We start from the raw sequence: 21,175 nt of genomic DNA, 5'->3' as shown, positions 1-21,175 counted from the left end.
GCGCAATGAAGAGGAAAGGGGTATTTCAGGAAATCCCCGTGCTGGCGCCAAGCCCTATGCATTGGCGTAAAACAATAGGCTTGGCGCCTGGCGCCAATATCAGCGCCTGGCACTAAGGCTAATAGTGTGGCGCTGATGGTCTTTCAGTGGAACTAGAGTACCCAGTCACCTGTTGAGGTTGTTCTGCCTTCCTGCAACATATTTTTGGGTTCCTTGGTATGCCAATTAGCCCCTCTAAGCAATTTGACATGATTTAGTAATCGGCTTGATTACATAAAGTGATCGACCTGATGGAAGATCGTCTCACTTAGCTTAAAAGCGCCTAAGAATTGGCTCACTAACAAAAAGCACCGACATATAGGTTCAAAAGCAAAAGAGCACCGACGTACAGGTTCAAAGCAACGGAAGCGCCGACGTACAGGCATAGCAGGAGCAAAGTTCAGGCGAACTTTTAAAGATCGACAAGCGTGGGTCTTCGGTAATTTCCTTTGGAAAATTATCGCATCAAATGAGGATGACTTCAAGAGAGGATATCTTCGACGGCCATTCCCTAGCTTGTGGAGTGTTGTTACAAACAACTGGAGGTAATTTCGGGCGAAGTTGTCTTCGATCATATTCCCTAAGGCATGGAAGATGGTCATAATGCGGATGGAGATTGTTTCAAGAGTATAATCTTCGATAGTATTCCCTTGGACGTGGAATATTATCTATGCGGTTGGAGATTGTTTCAAGAGAAATAATCTTCGATAGTATTCCCTTGGACGTGGAATATTATCAATGTAGAGGAGGATCGTTTCAGGTGAAGCAATCTTCTATATTGGAAGCAGTTACGGGCGTAGCGGTTTTCAGGCGGGATGGCATTCTCTAGCTTGCAAGAGGTCATCAAATCCAAACAACAAGGATACAACAACAATCGGTTACTTTCAGAGACTTGTGCTCGACGGTGCAAGATACGCGTTTCTTAACTCCTTTATATGTTTAACTAACGCTAGTTTTGCAGGTATCGTCGTTACAAGAATGATTTAGGATCGTAGAACGTTCTGAATCATTCTCCGTCCCTATCGCTACTTTGGCTTTCGTTTTTTGAAACTTGCGTTTCTCCAAACTCAGTCAAAGTGGAGGCTTCTGTAGACACCCATTTGTGTCTCCCTAAAACCAAACCCAGTGATGAGTACCTTTCACGTCGAATCATAATCGAATGAAGCGAAAGTGTGGAAAGTCTAGTGCTACGGAAAGTTTTCTTTTCTCTTCTCTCTGTTTTTGAAAACTTATTTTAAGAAAATAGCCAATCGAATTTGGTTGGTCCATTATATGGGTCCAATAGTAGTGTAGTTGGATGGGGCTTGACCAGAGCTTTCCAACGATATATTATAAGCCCAATTTCGATGAATATTGAGGAAGTTATGGCTAAATTACTAAACTGGGCCCGTTTTGAGCCTTATATGCGGCCCAATGATCTACGGGAGGGCCTAATACGGATTTATCATTCCTAATGTAATTAGTAATGGTTTTAGTCTTTTAGAATCTTCTAGAAGGTTCTTTTCATTCCTAATTCAATTAGCATTGATAAATTGACTTTTGACGTTTCAGAGTTTTAATTAAAATCAAATAGCATTTTTGAAGGAATTATATGATTTTATCCTCCTGTACGGCAAACTTATCTGATTCTCGAAAACGCGTTGAAAATAGGCTTGGCGCCTGACCCACGCTTTGGCTCCTGGAACCAGGTCTGGCGCCTGGCGCTAGTGTTGGTGCCTGGCGCCAGTTAGCCACGGTTGGCGCCAACTCTGTTTTTTTGTGCGTCAGACTCTGTTTTGTTTTTTTTATCTTTTCGGCTGATTTTCTCTATAAATATCGTATTAAAAACTCCGTTTTCATTAACCAATTCTCATCAACAATCAGTTTTCATTCGCAAATCATTAATTCTTTAGCATTCTCTAAATCATTCATCTTTTCTTTGCTTTTCATATACAAAATTCCGCATTCATTAGATCTAGAAACACCTAGCCATATTCAAAGTTGCCTTCGCACTAGACGTGAAAGGTTTAATTTCTGAGGGTTTGGTCCCAAATCTCTATTTCAATTATTTAGTTTAATTGTTTTGATTATTATTTTTCTTGAAGTTAATAACGTGTGTATTTTGTTATTAGAAAGAGGTACGAAGGATCAAAGTAAGTACTTTAATTGATTAATTGATTTATGATGTAGAAATCATGTTTATATTGTTATTATGATATTCCTAGTATCATGTCTAGGGTAATTTTAATATTAAATATGATTGTTATGATGCTTCCTACTCTCTTCCTAATATTTATGATTGTTAGTATCATGTTAGAGTTAAAGATTTGATTTTTATTTCTTAGTGACATGCTAGGGTTTGTTATTAATCTCGTTAATATCATGCCTAGGTTCTTGCTATTTTTATTATGCTTTAATATTAACATGAATATGATTATGATGATAATGACTATAATTATTATGATTAATATTATTTTTATGATTATGATTATGATTTTTATTATCATGATATTATTTATTATGTTGCTTATATATTGTTATTGCTTGATCACGCCTATTATGCATGTTTAAAGGGAATTTGTACTTGTAATCACGATTAATAAGATAATTAATAATCTTGTTTAGGGTTAATGTGATTATAATTTCAAGTGATCGCCAATAATAGTTTATTTGTGCATTAAATTCAACCAACATAGATTAAACAGGTTTAGGGTTAACGTAATGATTGTATGTTAATTAAAAAGCGCACATGAATACGATCAGAATAAAGTAGAGGCCTATTATTAGGGCAGGTTCAATCTCTTTTAGGTTGGATTTGTACCTTCATCCCCGAACCCTTATTTGGTTTAAGACCTTATAAAGTTGACAATCTCTTGGATCGTTAAGGGGTGTAACCTTCATCCTATGAACGGTTTACAAGTTCCTAAAGCTTGTTGGTGACTCTTTTGCTCTATCTTCTTCCCATTTGGACGCCACCGTACTTTAGTGTATGATCACAGTGGGGTTCAAGCTAGGGGTTAACGCTTGAAATTTATTCCCTACAGTGAGTTCTCTTGAATCTTTCGAATTCTATAACAATCAATCTAATAAAGATGATAATATTAATAAATTGGTTGAACTAATGAATGAACGAAAACAAAATAACCCTATCATTGAAGAAACTGAAATAGTCAACATAGGAACCAATGAAAACAAAAGAGAAGTCAAAATTGGCTTAACTCTAAATCCGGAAGAGAAATCGACCCTCATATGGACGCTCAAAGAATTTGAAGACGTTTTCCCTTGGTCATACAAGGACATGCCTGGAATTGATAGGGAAATCGCGGAACATACCATTCCATTGAACCCTACCTCTAAACCAGTAAAACAAAAACTTCGACGAATGAAACCTAATGTTGCATTAAAATTAAAAGAAGAAGTACAAAAACAATTGGGCGTAGGTTTCATTCGCGTATGTAATTACCTAGAATGGGTGGCGAACATCGTCCTAGTTCCCAAAAAGGATAGACGAGTGCGCATGCGTGTTGATTTTAGGGACCTTAATAAGGCTAGCCCTAAAGACGATTTTCCTCTACCACATATTGATATATTGGTAGATAACACAACTGAACATGCGATGTTATCCTTTATGGATGGATACGCAGGTTACAACCAAATCTTAATGGCAAAAGAAAACGAAGAAAAGACATGTTTTATCACCCCTTGGGGTACATATTGCTACACGGTCATGTCATTTGGTTTAAAAAATGCAGGAGCTACGTACCAAAGAATGGCTACGAATCTCTTGCATGATATGATGCATAAAGAAATAGAAGTGTATGTGGATGATATGATCGTAAAGTCCAAAGATAGAATGGGACATATAAAATCTTTACGCAAATTTTTCGCTCGAATAAAAGAATACAAAATGTTATTGAATCCACAAAAATGCGCCTTCGAGGTAACTTCTGGCAAGTTACTCGGATACGTAGTAAGAACATGTGGTATTGAGATCGATCCCTCTAAAATAAAGGCAATTGTTGACATGCATCCCCCTCAAACAGAAAATGAAATTAGGGGGTTCCTTGGAAAAATACAGTACATTAGTCAGTTTATCAACAAATTGACTATGATTTGTGAGCCAATATTTAAAAAATTGAAAAAAGAGGAAAAACATGAATGGGACGATCAATGCCAAAAGGCTTTTGAGAAAATCAAAGATTATCTCAAAAATCCACCAATTTTAGCACTACCAGTTCCCAAACTACCTCTTAGGCTATACATTACGGTTACGGAAACGGCCACAGGCGCCATGTTAGCACAAGAGGTATAAAAAGTCTAGCGTGCAATATTTTACATAAGTAAAAAGTGCATTCAATATGAAACCAAGTATAGCACCTTGGAAAAAAACAAGTCTAGAATTAGTGTGGGCAACTAAAAAATTACGACATTATATGCTACCACACACCACTCATGTGATTTCTCAAAAAAATATGATAAAGTATTTGTTTGAACAACCACTTATACAAGGAAGGATATCCAAGTGGTTGGTGATGTTGGCCGAATTTGGGCTAAAATATATTCCTGAAAAATCAATGAAAAGGAAAAGTAATTTTTGATTTTTTAGCCCAGCATCCAATTCAAACAAATCATGCAGAAACTACTCATCTTCCGGATGAATAGATTCTCATGACACAAGATGACAAATGGGTAATTTACTTCGACGGTGCGTCCAATCAAAAAGGATGTGGCGTAGGAGTGTTACTCATAAGTCCAGAGGGAGCACATACTCCAATCTCTGTCAAATTAGACTTTGAGGTTACTAATAATGCCGCGGAATGTGAAGCGTGCATTATTGGATTAGAAGCAACAGCTAGCATATGTGTGCAAAAATTAGAGGTATATGGAGATTCTAGTTTGATTATAAATCATATACTGAAAAAATGGAAAATAAAAAACTCCACAATGATATTATACCAAGCACACCTAGAGTAACTCATCGAGAATTTGAACATATTGATTTTAAATATCTCCCAAGGGATGATAATCAATTTGCCGATACGCTAGAAAAATTAGCCTCAATGATCAACATTCCAGATCACTTAAATATGATGTCATTATGCGTTGATAGAAGAGAAGAACCAGCATATTGCAACGCAATAGAGGAAATAAATGACATCGAAGGAGATAATCCCTTGTATGATTATATCCTCCAATATATTACCAATGGCACATATCCTGAAAATATTTCATCGAAAGACCAACGAGCCTTAAGAGCACTTGCGGCACAATACGGTCTAGTAAACGGTCAATTATGCAAAAAAACGACCTAATGGTCAAAGCTTATCGTGTATAGCCCAACCCGAATCCACACGCCTTATGGAAGATACTCACAAAGGTGTTTGTGGACCTCACATGAATGGTAAAATGCATGCAAAAATAATTTCACGACAAGGGTATTATTGGTCCACTATGGAACATGATTTCATACAATATGTTAAAAAATGTCCAGAGTGCCAAATGTTCGCTAATTTACAACATCTTCCACCATCTGAACTATAAAACCTCACTTCCTCTTGGCCTTTTTTGACATGGGGAATTGACATAATTGGTAAAATTTCTCCATCAGGAGCAGGAGGGCACGAGTACGTATTAGTAGCAATCGATTACTTTACCAAGTGGATTGAGGTTGTTCTTACGTGAATATCACTTCTAAACATGTCGCAAAGTTTCTCGAACGAAAAATATTTTGTAGATATGGAGTTCCACATGAACTAATCAGTGATCAGGGATCTCAATTTAAAGCTGAAGTCGAACCCTCTTAACTCGTTATAAAGTAAAATATCATCACTCATCTCTATACAGAACTCAAATGAATGGAGCTTTAGAATCGACAAATAAAAACATAACAATCATCATTAAGAAAATGGCATAAAATTATAAGGACTGGCCGAATAAACTACACTTCGCATTATGGGGTTATAGAACGTCCATACGAACATCAATAGGGGTAACTCCATACTCCTTAGTTTTTGAAATGGACGCATTTCAACCAGTCGAACTGGAAATACCATCCCTATGCATCGTACTCAAAGTAAGCTACCGGAAGCTGAATGGGTAAGAGCAAGGTATGAAGAGCTTTTATTCCTCGATGAACGATGATTAAGATCTTTGCATCATGTACAAGTCTACCAACGGCGCATTGCGGATCATTTTAATAAAAGGGTAAAACCCAAAAATATCAAAGAAGGTGACTTTGTACAAAAGGAGGTTAGGGGTTCACCAACCGATCCAAAAGGAAAAATTCAAGCCTAATTGGATAGGTCCCTACCGCGTAATTGAAATCCTATCAGGAGGAGCCGTTAAATTAATGGATATTGGAGGTGATGAAATTCGCCAATTAATAAACATTGATCGACTTAAAAAATAGTATATATGAAACCTGGATAAACTCGTTCATTCATTAAATAAATCATTTTTTTTAGCATTCAATCGAAAGATTCTAAGTGTTATGCACTTTACCGAATAACACGACAAAGCACATGACACTTGGGGGAGGGGGGGTAATCTAAAAATAATAGACCATTCTAAGTGTTCAGATTTTTTCGAACATCACGAAAAACTCTTCACACTGGGGGGGGGGTAATAATGCAAAAAAGAACACTCGTAGTACAGGTGTCGTGCGCAACTGGAATAGTTGCGCGCAGATGTCATGCGCAACAAATTTTGTTGCGCTCGACAGGCTCGCGCAACCTCAGCTGTTGCGCGCACCAGGCCACCTGATGACGAACTACGAACTCGGAATTTTTACGCTTGAAAAAAGTTGCGGCTTTTAGTTGTGACAAAAATAGGGTGTTTCTTGAATATAACATATACTCTAAAAATAAAAATTTAAACTTTGATTTAAATTTTTTTAAACAAAGTTTGATTAATTTTTCATTTAATTTCTATTCAAGAGATTAAAGAAAAAAAAAATTAATATAAAAAAAATTTGTCAAAGAACTACGCAAAGACCTGATTTCGTATTACGGATACGTAGGCAATCTTTATGATTTGGTCATATCAAAATAAAAAATATAAAGATCATTTTTATTTCATTCAAAATAAAAAAAAAGAGAGACATTATTGAATTAGATAGTGAATGACAAAAGAAAACAGAAAAAAAAAACATAGTACTGATTACACTTTATTCAAGTTAAACTAATGATAAAATTGTGTAACACTCTAAGGTTTTACTATGTCCTCGATTGTCATGGATGATGGAGGAGTAGTTTCCATCGCAGTATTTTCAAAAGCCTTTGAGCTTTCCCCTACACTATTCTTTTTCACCCAAACATTGTTCTTCAATTTAGGGATTGGGGCCTTTGCAACCTGTTTTCCTTTTCCCTTGACAATTGGAGCTTTCTTGCGAGTACTTGGTGAAGGTTCTTTAATTTTCACACCTTGTTGCGCGGGTTTGGAGGGAGCTTTCCTTTTTGTTTCCTTCAAACAAACCTTAGGAGATGAGAAGTCTAATTTTCTTCTCACTCCTTTGTTTTGGCCACTAGGAGGAGTAGTGGTGGCCGAATGTATCAAAGGCTTAGGTGGATTGCGAGCCGTGGCGGCTTAATGTTGAGATTGAGTTTTGTTTAATTCACTCTTATCCACCGCATTCATCCAAGATTTGTAAAAGGAAGACAATACAATACTCGCGGTAGGATTTTTTTTTGGGGTTTGGTGAGTCCGACTCACCGTGGAAACAAACCTTAAAACAAGACCGCACTCGCAATAAATAAAACCATAAACATAATTAAATTAATCACAAGATTAAGATAAGCTAATTACCTTTGACGCGTGCTTCGCTCCAAAATGAGCTCTTACTTGAAAGCTTCAAGTCCCGCTCACACAGAGATCTCCAACGAAGTCCACCCGCACCAACAAAACCGACTAGGTCCAATGTCTTGGGGTTAGCAAGACCCGACCAATAAAACCCGAGTAATTATATTGATTTCAAAGGTTTTCACTAATTGTGATGCCTTTTTCAACTCTTACTCAAGCATCATTCCCAATGCCCATACTTGGGTATTTATAAGAAATGATGGGAGTATCATTTACTCTCCCATCAATGTGGGATAGTATGATTTTTCCATTTTATTTTAAAGCTAAAATAAAATTAATAATCTAGCTAGTAATAAATCAACAAGTGGCAAGCTCATGTGAGTGGTAAGGTGAGGACCACTTAGAGAAGGGGGGACCAAACTTGCTCCCCACTCCCTCTCCCATAACCGGCCACCTCACTCCACACACACTCAAGGACCACAAGCCACATGGCACCCACCCTTGGGCACCAAGGCAGCCAAGGTAGGCTGCCATGTGCTGTTGTCCGTGGCAGCCACGCCCAGCAAGCCTAGCAGGCCCAACACTCGCATGCGGGCTGCCAAGCGCTGCTGGCCAGCAAGCCCAACATGCTTGTGCGGGCTGCTGCTAGGCAGCAAGCAATGGCCTAGCTATGCTGCTGCTAGCTGTGGCGAGCTGGCGCGCCTAGCGTGCTAGATGTGGCGAGCTGGCGCGCCTAGCGTGCTAGATGTGGCGAGCTGGCGCGCCTAGCGTGCTAGATGTGGCGAGCTGGCGCGCCTAGCATGCTAGATGTGGCGAGCTGGCGCGCCTAGCGTGCTAGATGTGGCGAGCTGGCGCGCCTAGCGTGCTAGATGTGGCGAGCTGGCGCGCCTAGCGTGCTAGCTGCTGCAGCTTGTTGCGGCATGGCTTGCTAGCCATTGTGCGCACAAGGCTGTGCCTAGCATGCTAGCACGCACTAGGCAGCGCCTAGCCTTGTGATGCTAGCATGGGTACGCTAGCACGCACCAGCCAGCCTAGGCTCGGCTTGGTGCGCATGCTAGGCCATACGCCCTTAGCACTCGGTTTGCTTGGGCATTCCGATGCTAGGGGTATTTTGGTCTTTTATTGATTTATTACTATTTCTCTTCTCGTCTTTCACTATTTTTCGCCTCGACTTTCGATGCTCGGTTTCGACACTCTAAGCTCGAATTTCCGACGTCTAAATAAATATTACTCGGTCGACTCATTAATTCCTTCCGAATTAACTCGTCGTTTCGGTTTGTTGAATGCTTGGGGGTGACTCGAAGGGTTCAGCCAAGATTAAGCTTTAATATTAATTATTCATTAATATTAATGATCGGAAGCGGCCTCCACCTAGGCATTCCGATCACTTGACCTCACTGAATATATTAGCTTTCTAATAATTCTGAACCCACTAACGGAATAGTACACTTGTTCGAAGGACACCATTCCTTTCATTTTTTACAACCCATCTAGGAAGATTTGACCAATATTCCATCCAACGAGGAATTCATTTAGGTTTAATGATCACATCTTTAGGAGCGTCACAATCTTGCGGGGGAATAATTTGTTTCATCCCATATTGTCTCATTACCCTGCAAGGAAATATGTAAGTAGTACTAGATAGGCCTAGAAGCCTAATATAAGGACAACTAAAACTATACCCAACCATACTACTTATGTTCCACCAGGGAATCACAAAGCGTATGTTAGGAACCCCGTGACCAAAAAACGACGTCCATTCTTCTTCATTCTTATGTTTGTAGAGAATTAGACGTCCAAAGAATGTCCTTAATCCATTAGCCTCAAGGTTTTGTGGCTGATCAACATTTCGCAAACGCTCCATGAGCCAAATCTATAAAAAGAGACAGAAAAATTAGTTTGCGGTTTAACACAAGCAGGTGGCGCGCGCATCAAAATCAGTTGCGCGCGCAGTGCAGCGTAGAAGATTGTGCTGGGCATGCCAACGCAACTTCATGACTTGCGCTGGAATACGACGAAAAAAACAACGTACGTGTAATAGGAGTGGACTTCCCGTGAAACCGTTTTCATTAGGGTCTACTCTAAGGCGATTCAAGCATAGAACGGTTTCCGCCAAAGCCAAAGGAGCGGGTGAATGACATCCCTCTATTTGCTCTACTATGGACACCATGGAATAATCTACATACTCTTTACTTGTCCTAAGCAAGCAATTAACAACAAGACAATAACATAAAGCACGAATTTTAAAGCGTTGTTTAGTCATGTTGTCACGAGGAGCGACAAAGTGTTCAATAAATTGGATCAAATTCACGCCTTCTTCACTTTCAATGTTAGTCATATCATTGTCAGACAAACCAAAAAATCTTTGGAATATAGGTTTGGGATCCGACAAGTTAGGCGCATAGGTCACAGGGAGAGTGTTTGCCGGGTAGCCTAGAAAGGCCTCAAACTCACCAGGAAGTGGGACAATCTCGTCACCTTTAAACAAGAAAAGATGGTGGTTAGAGTCCCAATGGTTGACGGCAGCATGAAGAAAATCAAAATTAATCACTACTTGCATGTAATTCAATAGAGGGTCTAGGTGGTAAATTTTGAAAGCTAGTTTGTCCTCGGTTGAGAGGAAAGTGACCCATTGCTTCAACCGTTGTTCAAGGGTTTTCACCATTGTTCAAATTAAAAAAAAAAAAAAGAGAGAATTTCGAGAGATTAATTCTTTTTAGTTTCTTATGATATCACTAAGGCAATGAATGCGAGATGATCAAAAGCCTACACGAAACCACTTTTAAATAGACCCAAGAAGGTAAAAATTTCAGCAATTTTTGCTCAAAGGAAAGTTCACCAGCAGGTGTCGCGCGAAACTCATGAGTTGCGTGCGTCATCCGCACGCAACCAATTTACATTCGCGCGACAACCACGCGCAACTTATCCAGTTACGCGCGTTTGCTCTGTCGCAGCATGTGAGTTAGGATTATTTCCGTATTTTGGACTACATAATGACATAATCTCACGAGATCTTAAGACAAATCATACGCTTACCTTTTATTAACCCTTGTGTCCTTTTCCTTGATATTTTCTTTTCTTATTTTCCTTTACTTTTTTCTTTTCTTCTTTCCTTTTTTCCTTTCTTTTTCCTATTCTCCTTCCTTTGTCTCTTTTTTGTTATTTTTTCAAAGGGGGTAAGTCGGGAACCCTTCCCTCCCTTGGGAAATTTTTTTAAAATTTTATTAAAAACCAAAAAAAAAGGAAAAAAAAATAAAATAGTAAAAAAATAAATTAAAAAATATATATAAAAAATGTACACATGGAAACAAAAGAAAATGACATATATATACAAAAAACGTGTCATATGTACAACAAAAAATATATATACATCTGTTTCCTAATAAAAAATAATGTGTGTACAAAAGAGGTCAGGATGCTCGGCGACTCCCAGACGGCTGCTGCACATCCTGCAAAATCCAAACAAAGATTAATACATAAAATGTGTGATAACTTCGTTAAAAGAAAAAATAAATATATAATAAACTTACCGCGACCATCCGATGATCACGACATGACAAAGTGATGAGAGCTCTCGGATAAGCAGCTCGGAAAGCGCGCAAAGTCCTCACCATGCAGTTCCCGGTCTCTCACATGGTATCCTCTCCTCATCCTCCGCTGCTGGAAGGATCTCACAAATTACTGACCCAACAGCATCGGTATACGTGATCTCCGCTGTAGGAGGCACCCAACCACCTAGCTTAACCCGCTTAAAAAAAACAATAAAAGGGTCAAGATTTCGAAAAAATAAATATAAATAAAAAAAAAGAGAGTAAAAAGTACTAACCGGAACAAAAGCTTGGAAAGGAGTCAGCCTGGATGCAATGAAAGTCGGATACGATGCATCCGGCAGCACCAGCTGCTCCGCTGGATAACCAAGGATCGCCTGAGCTCGATCCTCGGTAGACAGCAAATCCGGATGTAACATCCGGATCGGAGGATCCACAGGAACCCTGGGATCCTCAAATGCAAACTGCCAAAGAACACGCTCGCCTAAAAACCAAGCGTCTGTTCTCTGGAAAACTTGAAGTCCCTGATAAAGGGCCCAAAAACGGCAACGAATCATGCCAGACCGGACAACCTCAAGGACTCCAACGATCAAGCTCCAAGGACGAAGATCGATCTATAAACACAACCACATGAAAAATCATCAGAAAGTAAATAAAAATAATCAAAAGATGCACATGTAGTTGAAATACTCACCGACGCACGAGTCACCGAAAGGATCCTCTGGCGAAAGTCACTGGCTGAAGTGGCTCGTCTCTTCTTAATCGTGACCAATCGATGGCCGATAGGAAAACGAGCAACCCCAAGTATCCTGGGGACTAAGAAAGGCAGGTACGAGTATCCCCAAGCCTAAAACAAAGCCGAAAAATTATAAGCTTAAAGGAGAAAAGCAAAAATAATAATTGAAAGAAGCTTAAAGTACGTACCTCAAGGATACGACCATGCCACGTAAGGGAGATCCGATGTTACACCCCAATAATTCTCCTTTTTCCAAACCACTTACTTTAAATAAAATACAGGAGAACCATTGGCATGTTACTGCCACGTGTTAAAACGTTAAGTCTTTATCAAAGTATTACAGTGGAAATCCAACTTAAATATTAAAATAATATAATTTAGAAAAACCAATAAGTCAAAGCTTACAAATTGGAACCATAAAGGCCCTTATTAAAACCAAACCAATATTCCAAAATCCCAAAACATAATTAAAATAGTAAAACATAAATAAGTTTAACACAAAGAACGAATACTCTAAATCACACCAATCCCTTGACAATGCGTATGTCAAATCCCCGAACTTCACATCATCAAGCTAACCTGTGCAATATTGCTCCCCAATAATACAAGTGTAATAATTGGATCATCACAGGGTCATTGAAAGGCGAAGGCCATGACCAAAAGAAAAAACACATAAAAGCACGCAATCAGCAAAGCTGAGTACATACAAGCTATAACGCACAAAATCTAGCATGCTCAACTTGTTAAAGTAATAAACATACAACACGAATTCATTAATCAAGACTCCACACTTAAACAATTCAATCGACTCAACATACTTGCTAATCAATTCCAAACACTTGACACTTTATATTTAATTTAATTAATTTAATTTGGAGTAAGCAATAGACGAGATTATCCAATCCACCAAATCATTTTGGTCCCAAATGACCATTTAATATAAAAGTTTAGCGCGATGCAAGAATGGGCGCGACTCCATACTCACAAAGTTAGTCTAGGATCCCATCTAACTTTCATTATAAAATAAAATGTAAATACCAAAAGAAAAGAGGACATGTTGATCAAACAAGCCTCGGAAAGCCACGGGCTACCACCGTGTACCCTAACCCATAATTGTCAATACTCCAGAAGTGCACGCTTTCCAGAGTTTTGTTGCTCATTCATGTTTCACTTTACGTGATTACAATTTTAATTGATAGCCGACTTAATCAATTAGACCATACATAAAAATCATACATCAATTTACTTTAAATCTTATTTAGGACAATGGTTATCACATCACAAATTGACCTTTAATTTCATTAAACTTCCAAATTATCCAAGTTGTTGAACATAGTCAACCCACCTAGCCATTTCGGCTTAATCCACCTTTGCTCAACATACTAACAACTCATGCTTGAGTAATAAAATAAATAACAACCTTGTGGAGTAATTAATAAATTCATTCCAATTAAACCATTCTATTCCGATCCTATAATAATCCAAATGTGGTTAACAAACCAATCCAATAAAAATATGCTTGTATCAACATTCCATAAAATAATTAATCCAATATAATTAAACATGTTTGCATCCATAATTCCATACAAACATAATAAATTCACCAAAACATGTCTCATAAATATAAGCACATGCATAAATCAAATGTATAACCAAACAATTTCCATCCAAGTGTTTTCTAATCATAAAACTAAGTTCTTTTCTTTGGTACCTAAACATGATACTACTTACAACAAAGTAGACATGTACGTACCTCGTATAAAAAATCCTTTGTGCCACTTTTAATCACTTAAAAGTCTCCTAAGAAATAATCACTTCCTAGAAAACAAGCAACAAAAATAATTTAATACTTAACCAAGTTTCCAGCAATATAATTTAGATTAAATCTCCTTAAAACTTCATCAAAAACATGTTTTTATGCTTAATTAATCATTAGAAATTCAATAGGAACAAAAGCCCCAAATTAATTGATCATAAGAACCCTAAATTCCCAATTTAAATAAATTGAAACCTAGGTTTTAAAATTATAAAATCTAAAAATTTATAACACAATTATAATCTGAAATTATTAGTTTAAAACATCAAAGACATGATTTTGATACTAAAAATATAAACTTTATACTATAAAAATCAAAACCCAAAACTAATTAATCAAACATTAAGCAAAATTAAGAAAACAAGGGAAGAAGAAGGGGGGAGGGTGGTGCGGTGGCTGGCGCCAGCTGGGTGGTCGCCGGCGACCAGGTGGCGGCGGCAGGGGAGGTGCCGGTTGTGGCTGGGCGGCAATAGTGAGTAGTAACTCACATAGGAAAGGAGAAAGAAGAAAGAAAATAAAAGAAAAGAAAATAAAAGAAAAAGAAAAATAAAAGGAAAATAAGAAAATAAAATAAAGAGAAGAGAAAATAAGACTAACCTTTTTGTGTGGGGAAAAATTTGGGGATGTATGAGAGGAGAGAGAGTGGTGTAGGGAAAGTTGTAAGATTAGGCCTCATAAAATTAATGGGCCAATCAAGTATGTAAAGTGAGATTGACTTTGATTGTTTGGATATAAATATAGAATGAAGGTATGTATAAAAATTTGTACCAAAATAATTTTCAACCCAAAATTAAAAATTGAAACTTTGAAATTAAATTCCAGAAAAATACAAATAAATAATATATAATTTCATTTATAATATATTTTAAAAATATGGGGGATTACAATCTACCCCTCTTAAAAGAAGTTTCGTCCCGAAACTTAGCACAAAATCCTTTAAATTGAAAAACATTTGCATAAAATCATTTCAAAATTTTCAAAATTATGTTGCTGGAATTCCAATTGTGTCATAATATTGACACTAATGACTCATCACCATCCCAATTTACGCACTTCACTAGATACGTAAACAATAAAATAGCTATGAAAAGCATGAAAACGCCATAAAATAACATAAATTAGAGCAAAAAGCGCGAAATTATACGCATTCTACCCCCCTTAAAGAACAAGAGTTACGCCCTCATAACTCACCTCATTAAATAACTCGGGATTTCTCTTTCTCATATAATCCTCGGCCTCTCAAGGGCTCATGTTTTTCCTCAAAATTCGAGTATACCAAAATATCATCAATAAAAACAACTACAAACTTACTCATGGATTACTCGATTCATCAAGTCTATAAAGATTGCAGGTGCGTTGGTCAACCAATCTATTCTCAAAACGACATCAAGGTCACCCAACTCAAATTCTATAAGATCAAATGGAAAATCAGTCTCTCTAATACTCAATGGTTATCCCTTATGTATCTTGGTGCACCTCACAACTTCACCAGTAGGCAAACTAATAGGCAAGTCAATCGGATTCGGTTCAACTAGTCCTTATTGTTTCACAACAGAACTATAAATAAGAGAATAGGTGGCTCTAGAATCAAATAAAGCTTTAATAGAAATAGAATGAATAGAAAAGTTACCAGTGACAACATCAGAAGACCTTTCAGCTTCCTTCTTGTTCATCACAGACAAACGACCTGTAGTGACATTCTTTCCTTGATTCCCGGAGTTGTTGTTTCCAACATTTCCGTTCTTTCCATTCCCATTATAACCATTCGAATTCTCTCCTTAATTTCTTGTTGGAGTAAATTTGTTCCCATTTCCTTGTTTCTTCAGTTTGGAGATACACTCAAACTCTCTATGGCCTTTCTTGTTACAGAACCTACACACAACAAAGTTCCCATCACAATCTTTTCCAAGATGATCCTCGCCACATCTCTTGCAGTTGTAATGTCTCTCAGCTTGGCCATTAGTTCTGGATGACCCTCCATTGTTCTGAACATTCCTATTTTGGAAATTCTCGTTCCTTGGCTTCTTGGAGTTACCTTGGTCACTCAATTTCCCAAAATCCTTACGCTTTTCTCCAACACTCCCACTCTCATGGTGCACTCCTGACATTCAGACCGTACAAGTGCGCTGCTCTCCCATACACCTTATCAAGAGTCTTAAAAGTCTTTCCAGCCAAGTCTTTTTGTAACTGCTTAGTCAAACCTTGCTCAAATCTTTGAGCTTTCAACTCCTCAGTAGGCACTACTTCAGGAGAAAACCTTGACAAGTTCATAAACTTGTTATAGTACTCGGTAATCGACATATTATTCATTTGCAGATTGATAAACTCTTGAGGCTTTTGTTTCCTTAAGAATGGTGGATAGAAATTCTCCCTAAGTTTGGTTTTGAAAGTCTCCCAACCAAAATTAGCCTCAGCACGAATCACGTTTCCATTATCCCTCCGCCAAATATCTGCCTCTTCCTTCAAATACATGGCAGCTTGATCCACTCTCATATTCGCAGGACAATTCAAAGCAGCAAAGATCTTATCGAACTCCCTAATCCAATTCTCCAGAAAAGTTGGGTCTACACCTCCCTCAAAGTATGGTGGTTTGACTTGGGAAAGCTTCTTAAACATCTCACCCGCAGGATCAGGATTATCATTGCGGTTTTGGTTCAAGTTCTCAGCTAGAAGCCTAATAGCATCAACTAAAGCATCGTTGTTAGCCATCCTCCTTCTCTGCCTAGAAACGCAACACACTCTCAGGCCGACATCAACACGAAAGAACTCACTTGCTCAATAATCACATTCATAATCATCAAATATATATATTAAGGTAGAAAGGTGGACACGGCCACACAATCACCCCTAATAAATCACTTTTAAAGGAAATGATTATTAAATTTTAATCATTCCTACGCATAAGAAAATAAATAAAATAATTCCCTTGATTAAATCCCTTCCAAAATCCAAACATTAAGTAAATAATATAATTAAATAAACACATTATAATAATCACATAATTACATGCTTCACGTGAAGTTAATTTACACATATCATATAGCACAAATCATCACATATAGTTCCATATTACGTGCTTTAAACCTTAAACATGATACTAGGTGATCACAATTAAGTAGCACCTTTAGATAAAACATACACAATTAAATAACTTGCATAATCACTTCATACAATTATAAAAAGATAAAAAAATTAATTACAATGCATATAGAAAGAAATAATCTATCCTATACACCCTTTCTAAAGCTACCCAAATCTCACCGATAAAATGAAACAAGCAATGAAGTTAAGAAAATAAAATAAATTAATTAATTTTATTTCAAAATAAATAAATAATTCGAAAATTAGATAAAATAAACAAATACGTTTTTCTTTTTTTATAAAACCGATAATTTTTTTTTTGAAAACTTAAGTTAACTTTAAATACGGTAGTTAAATAAAACTCATTAAATTTAAAACGTTAGGCGCCTAAAAACTTTAAAATTGGCTTTAGTGGTAATTAAATCTAACCTAAGCTCTGATACCACTTTGTAACACCCAAATAATTCTCCTTTTTCCAAACCACTTACTTTAAATAAAAATAGAGGAGAACCATTGGCATGTTACCGCCACGTGTTAAAACGTTAAGGCTTTATCAAAGTATTGCAGCGGAAATCCAACTTAAATATTAAAATAATATAATTTAGAAAACCAATAAGTCAAAGCTTACAAATTGGAACCATAAAGGCCCTTATTAAAACCAAACCAATATTCCAAAATCCCAAAACATAATTAAAATAGTAAAACATAAATAAGTTCAACACAAAGAACGAATACTCTCAATCACACCAATCCCTTGACAATGCGTATGTCAAATCCCCGAACTTCTCATCATCAAGCTAACCTGTGCAATACTGCTCCCCAATAATACAAGTGTAATAATTGGATCATCACAGGGTCATTGAAAGGCGAAGGCCATGACCAAAAGAAAACACACAAAAGCACGCAATCAGCAAAGCTGAGTACATACAAGCTACAACGCACAAAATCTAGCATGCTCAACTAGTTAAAGTATTAAACATACAACACGAATTCATTAATCAAGACTCCACACTTAAACAATTCAATCGACTCAACATACTTGCTAATCAATTCCAAACACTTGACTCTTTATATTTAATTTAATTAATTTAATTTGGAGTAAGCAATAGACGAGGTTGTCCAATCCACCAAATCATTTTGGTCCCAAATGACCATTTAAAATAAAAGTTTAGCGCGACGCAAGAATGGGCGCGACTCCATTCTCACAAAGTTAGTCTAGAATCCCATCTAACTTTCATTATAAAATAAAATGTAAATACCAAAAGAAAAGAGGACATGTTGATCAAACAAGTCTCGGAAAGCCACGGGCTACCACCGTGTACCCCAACCCATAATTGTCAATACTCCAGAAGTGCACGCTTTCCAGAGTTTTATTGCTCATCCATGTTTCACTTTACGTGATTACAATTTTAATTGATAGCCGACTTAATCAAATAGACCATACATAAAAATCATACATCAATTTACTTTTAATCTTATTTAGGACAATGGTGATCACATCACAAATTGACCTTTAATTTCATTAAACTTCCAAATTATCCAAGTTGTTGAACATAGTCAACCCACCTAGCCATTTCGGCTTAATCATACTAACAAGTCATGCTTGAGTAATAAAATAAATAACAACCTTGTGGAATAATTAATAAATTCATTCCAATTAAACCATTCAATTCCAATCCTTTTATAATCCAAGGTTAACAAACCAATCCAATAAAAATATGCTTGTATCAACATTCCATAAAATAATTAATCCAATATAATTCAACATGTTTGCATCCATAATTCCATACAAACATAATCAATTCACCAAAACATGTCTCATAAATATAAGCACATGCATAAATCAAATGTATAACCAAACAATTTCCATCCAAGTGTTCTCTAATCATGAAACTAAGTTCTTTTCTTTGGTACCTAAACATGATATACTTACAACGAAGTAGACATGTACGAACCTCGTATAAACAATCCTTTGTGCCACTTTTAATCACTTAAAAGTCTCCTAAGAAATAATCACTTCCTAGAAAACAAGCAACAACAATAAATTAATACTTAACCAAATTTCCAGCAATATAATTTAGATTAAATCTCCTTAAAACTTCATCAAAAACATGTTTTTATGCTTAATTAATCATTAGAAATTCAATAGGAACAAAAACCCCAAATTAATTGACCATAAGAACCCTAAAACCCCAATTTAAATAAATTGAAACCCTAGGTTTTAAAATTATAAAATCTAAAAATTTATTACACAATTATAATCTGAAATTATTAGTTTAAAACATCAAAGACATGATTTTGATACTAAAAATATAAACTTTATACTATAAAAATCAAAACCCAAAACTAATTAATCAAACATTAAGCAAAATTAAGAAAACAAGGGAAGAAGAAGGGGGGAGGGTGGTGCGGTGGCTGGCGCCGGCTGGGTGGTCGCCGGGGACCAGGTGGCGGCGGCTGGGGGGTGCCGGAGGTGGCTGGGCGACAATAGTGAGTAGTAACTCACGTAGGAAAGGGTAAAGAAGAAACAAAAGAAAATAAAATAAAATAAAAGAAAATAAAAGGAAAAAGAAAATAAAGGAAAAAGAAAAATAAAAAGAAAATAAGAAAATAAAATAAAGAGGAGAGAAAATAAGACTAACCTTTTTGTGTGGGGAAAAATTTGGGGATGTATGAGGTATTTATAGGAGAGAGAGTGGTGTAGGGCAAGTTGTAAGATTGGGCCTCATAAAATTAATGGGCCAATCAAGTATGTAAAGTGAGATTGACTTTGATTGTTTGGACATAAATATAGAATGAAGGTATGTATAAAAATTTGTATCAAAATAATTTTCGACCCAAAATTAAAAATTGAAACTTTGAAATTAAATTCCGGAAAAATACAAATAAATAATATATAATTTCATCTATAATATATTTTAAAAATATGGGGGATTACATCCGAGGCACCTCAGTAGCTGCCGCGGAATCCATCACTCGGGTCGCCTTTCCCACAGCTGTAAGCATACGGGCATACGACACCTCTGTCCAACCCAGGTTACCTACTTGCCCCAAATCACTGAGGCAAATAAGTAACCCAATACGATCTCCACAATCACTCAAGATAGTGACGGAAAGAACGTGAGCAATGTATATCGGAGCCAGCTGCTCAGGTGTACACTACCGACCAAGCTCGTCAGCCGACAACTCGTCGACAAGAACCGAGTACGGACAAGACTGCGCGTACACATAAAGTGTCGCCGCGAGACGGTCTCCCACAAGGTCACGCAGTCTCTCGTCTGACCCCTTAACGATATATATGGCTACGGGCTCGCCTCCAAAAGGAAATCCCGTAATCATTGAGAAATCGAAAGGGGTAACCTTCATCTTTCCCCATGGAAAGTGTTGGTGGAATCCCACCAAAACTCCAGCAATCCACAGAGGAAAGCTGACGACGCAGGCTGACTTGATAAATCCCGAGGAGCTGCCAGCTGGGGGCTGATCCCCAAAAGCTCCACAATCTCCTTTGCCACCTCGGGAAAACTCGCAAAACGGGCTCGTAGGTCACCAGATTCGTATAGACGCATGATAAGCTCACTCTAAGCAAAAAATTAAAAAATGAAAATAAAAAAAATGGTTATGGTTTGAAAAGGAGAAAAAACAAAAAAACAGAGAAAAACGAAGGCGCAAAGAACTCACGATGTCACGCCACCCACTTAAGGACCCTAGGGTTCCAGTTGGGAGGAGCCTCCTAAACCACATCCTCTTGGCGACGTCGATCGGCAGCGACGCGTCGCTCCCGAACACCCTTTCGAGGACTGGTCACCCTCATTCGAGGGCAGACCGCCTCGTCAGGACCCTCTAGAATCTCCTCAACATCAATGAATGGAGGCGAGTCCATGCTATGATTAGATAAGGTTTCTTTATTAGTTTATTCTCTTTCTAAAACTAAGCTAATATACGTGTTCTAGGCCCATTTTGGCAGCATAACGGCAGCCGATAGGGCAAAACACGAAAGTCGAATGCCACCCATACTTGGGGGTTACGATACTTGCAGTTAAACTTAATAAATGGGGGCTTCCTATACCACAAAAGCATTCAAGGGATTGTATTTCAAAATCTCAAAGAATAAACTACTCCAAGACAAATAACAGTAATACAAACATGATTATCGTCTACCAAACAATTTTGAGGTTTAAA

At 37.3% G+C, this 21,175-nt stretch overlaps 1 protein-coding gene across 1 annotated transcript; it reads right to left on the bottom strand.

Moving 5' to 3' along the window:
- Positions 1-16,003: 16,003 nt before the first annotated feature.
- LOC110713275 lies at positions 16,004-16,624 on the bottom strand. Its single transcript, XM_021891733.1, has one exon. The coding sequence runs from the start codon at positions 16,622-16,624 to the stop codon at positions 16,004-16,006; it is 621 nt and encodes a 206-aa protein (XP_021747425.1).
- Positions 16,625-21,175: the final 4,551 nt, after the last annotated feature.

This window comes from Chenopodium quinoa, unplaced genomic scaffold (genome assembly GCF_001683475.1).
Source record: "Chenopodium quinoa cultivar QQ74 unplaced genomic scaffold, ASM168347v1, whole genome shotgun sequence".
NCBI lineage: Eukaryota > Viridiplantae > Streptophyta > Magnoliopsida > Caryophyllales > Amaranthaceae > Chenopodium > Chenopodium quinoa.
This window is presented reverse-complemented; position numbering and strand designations above follow the sequence as displayed.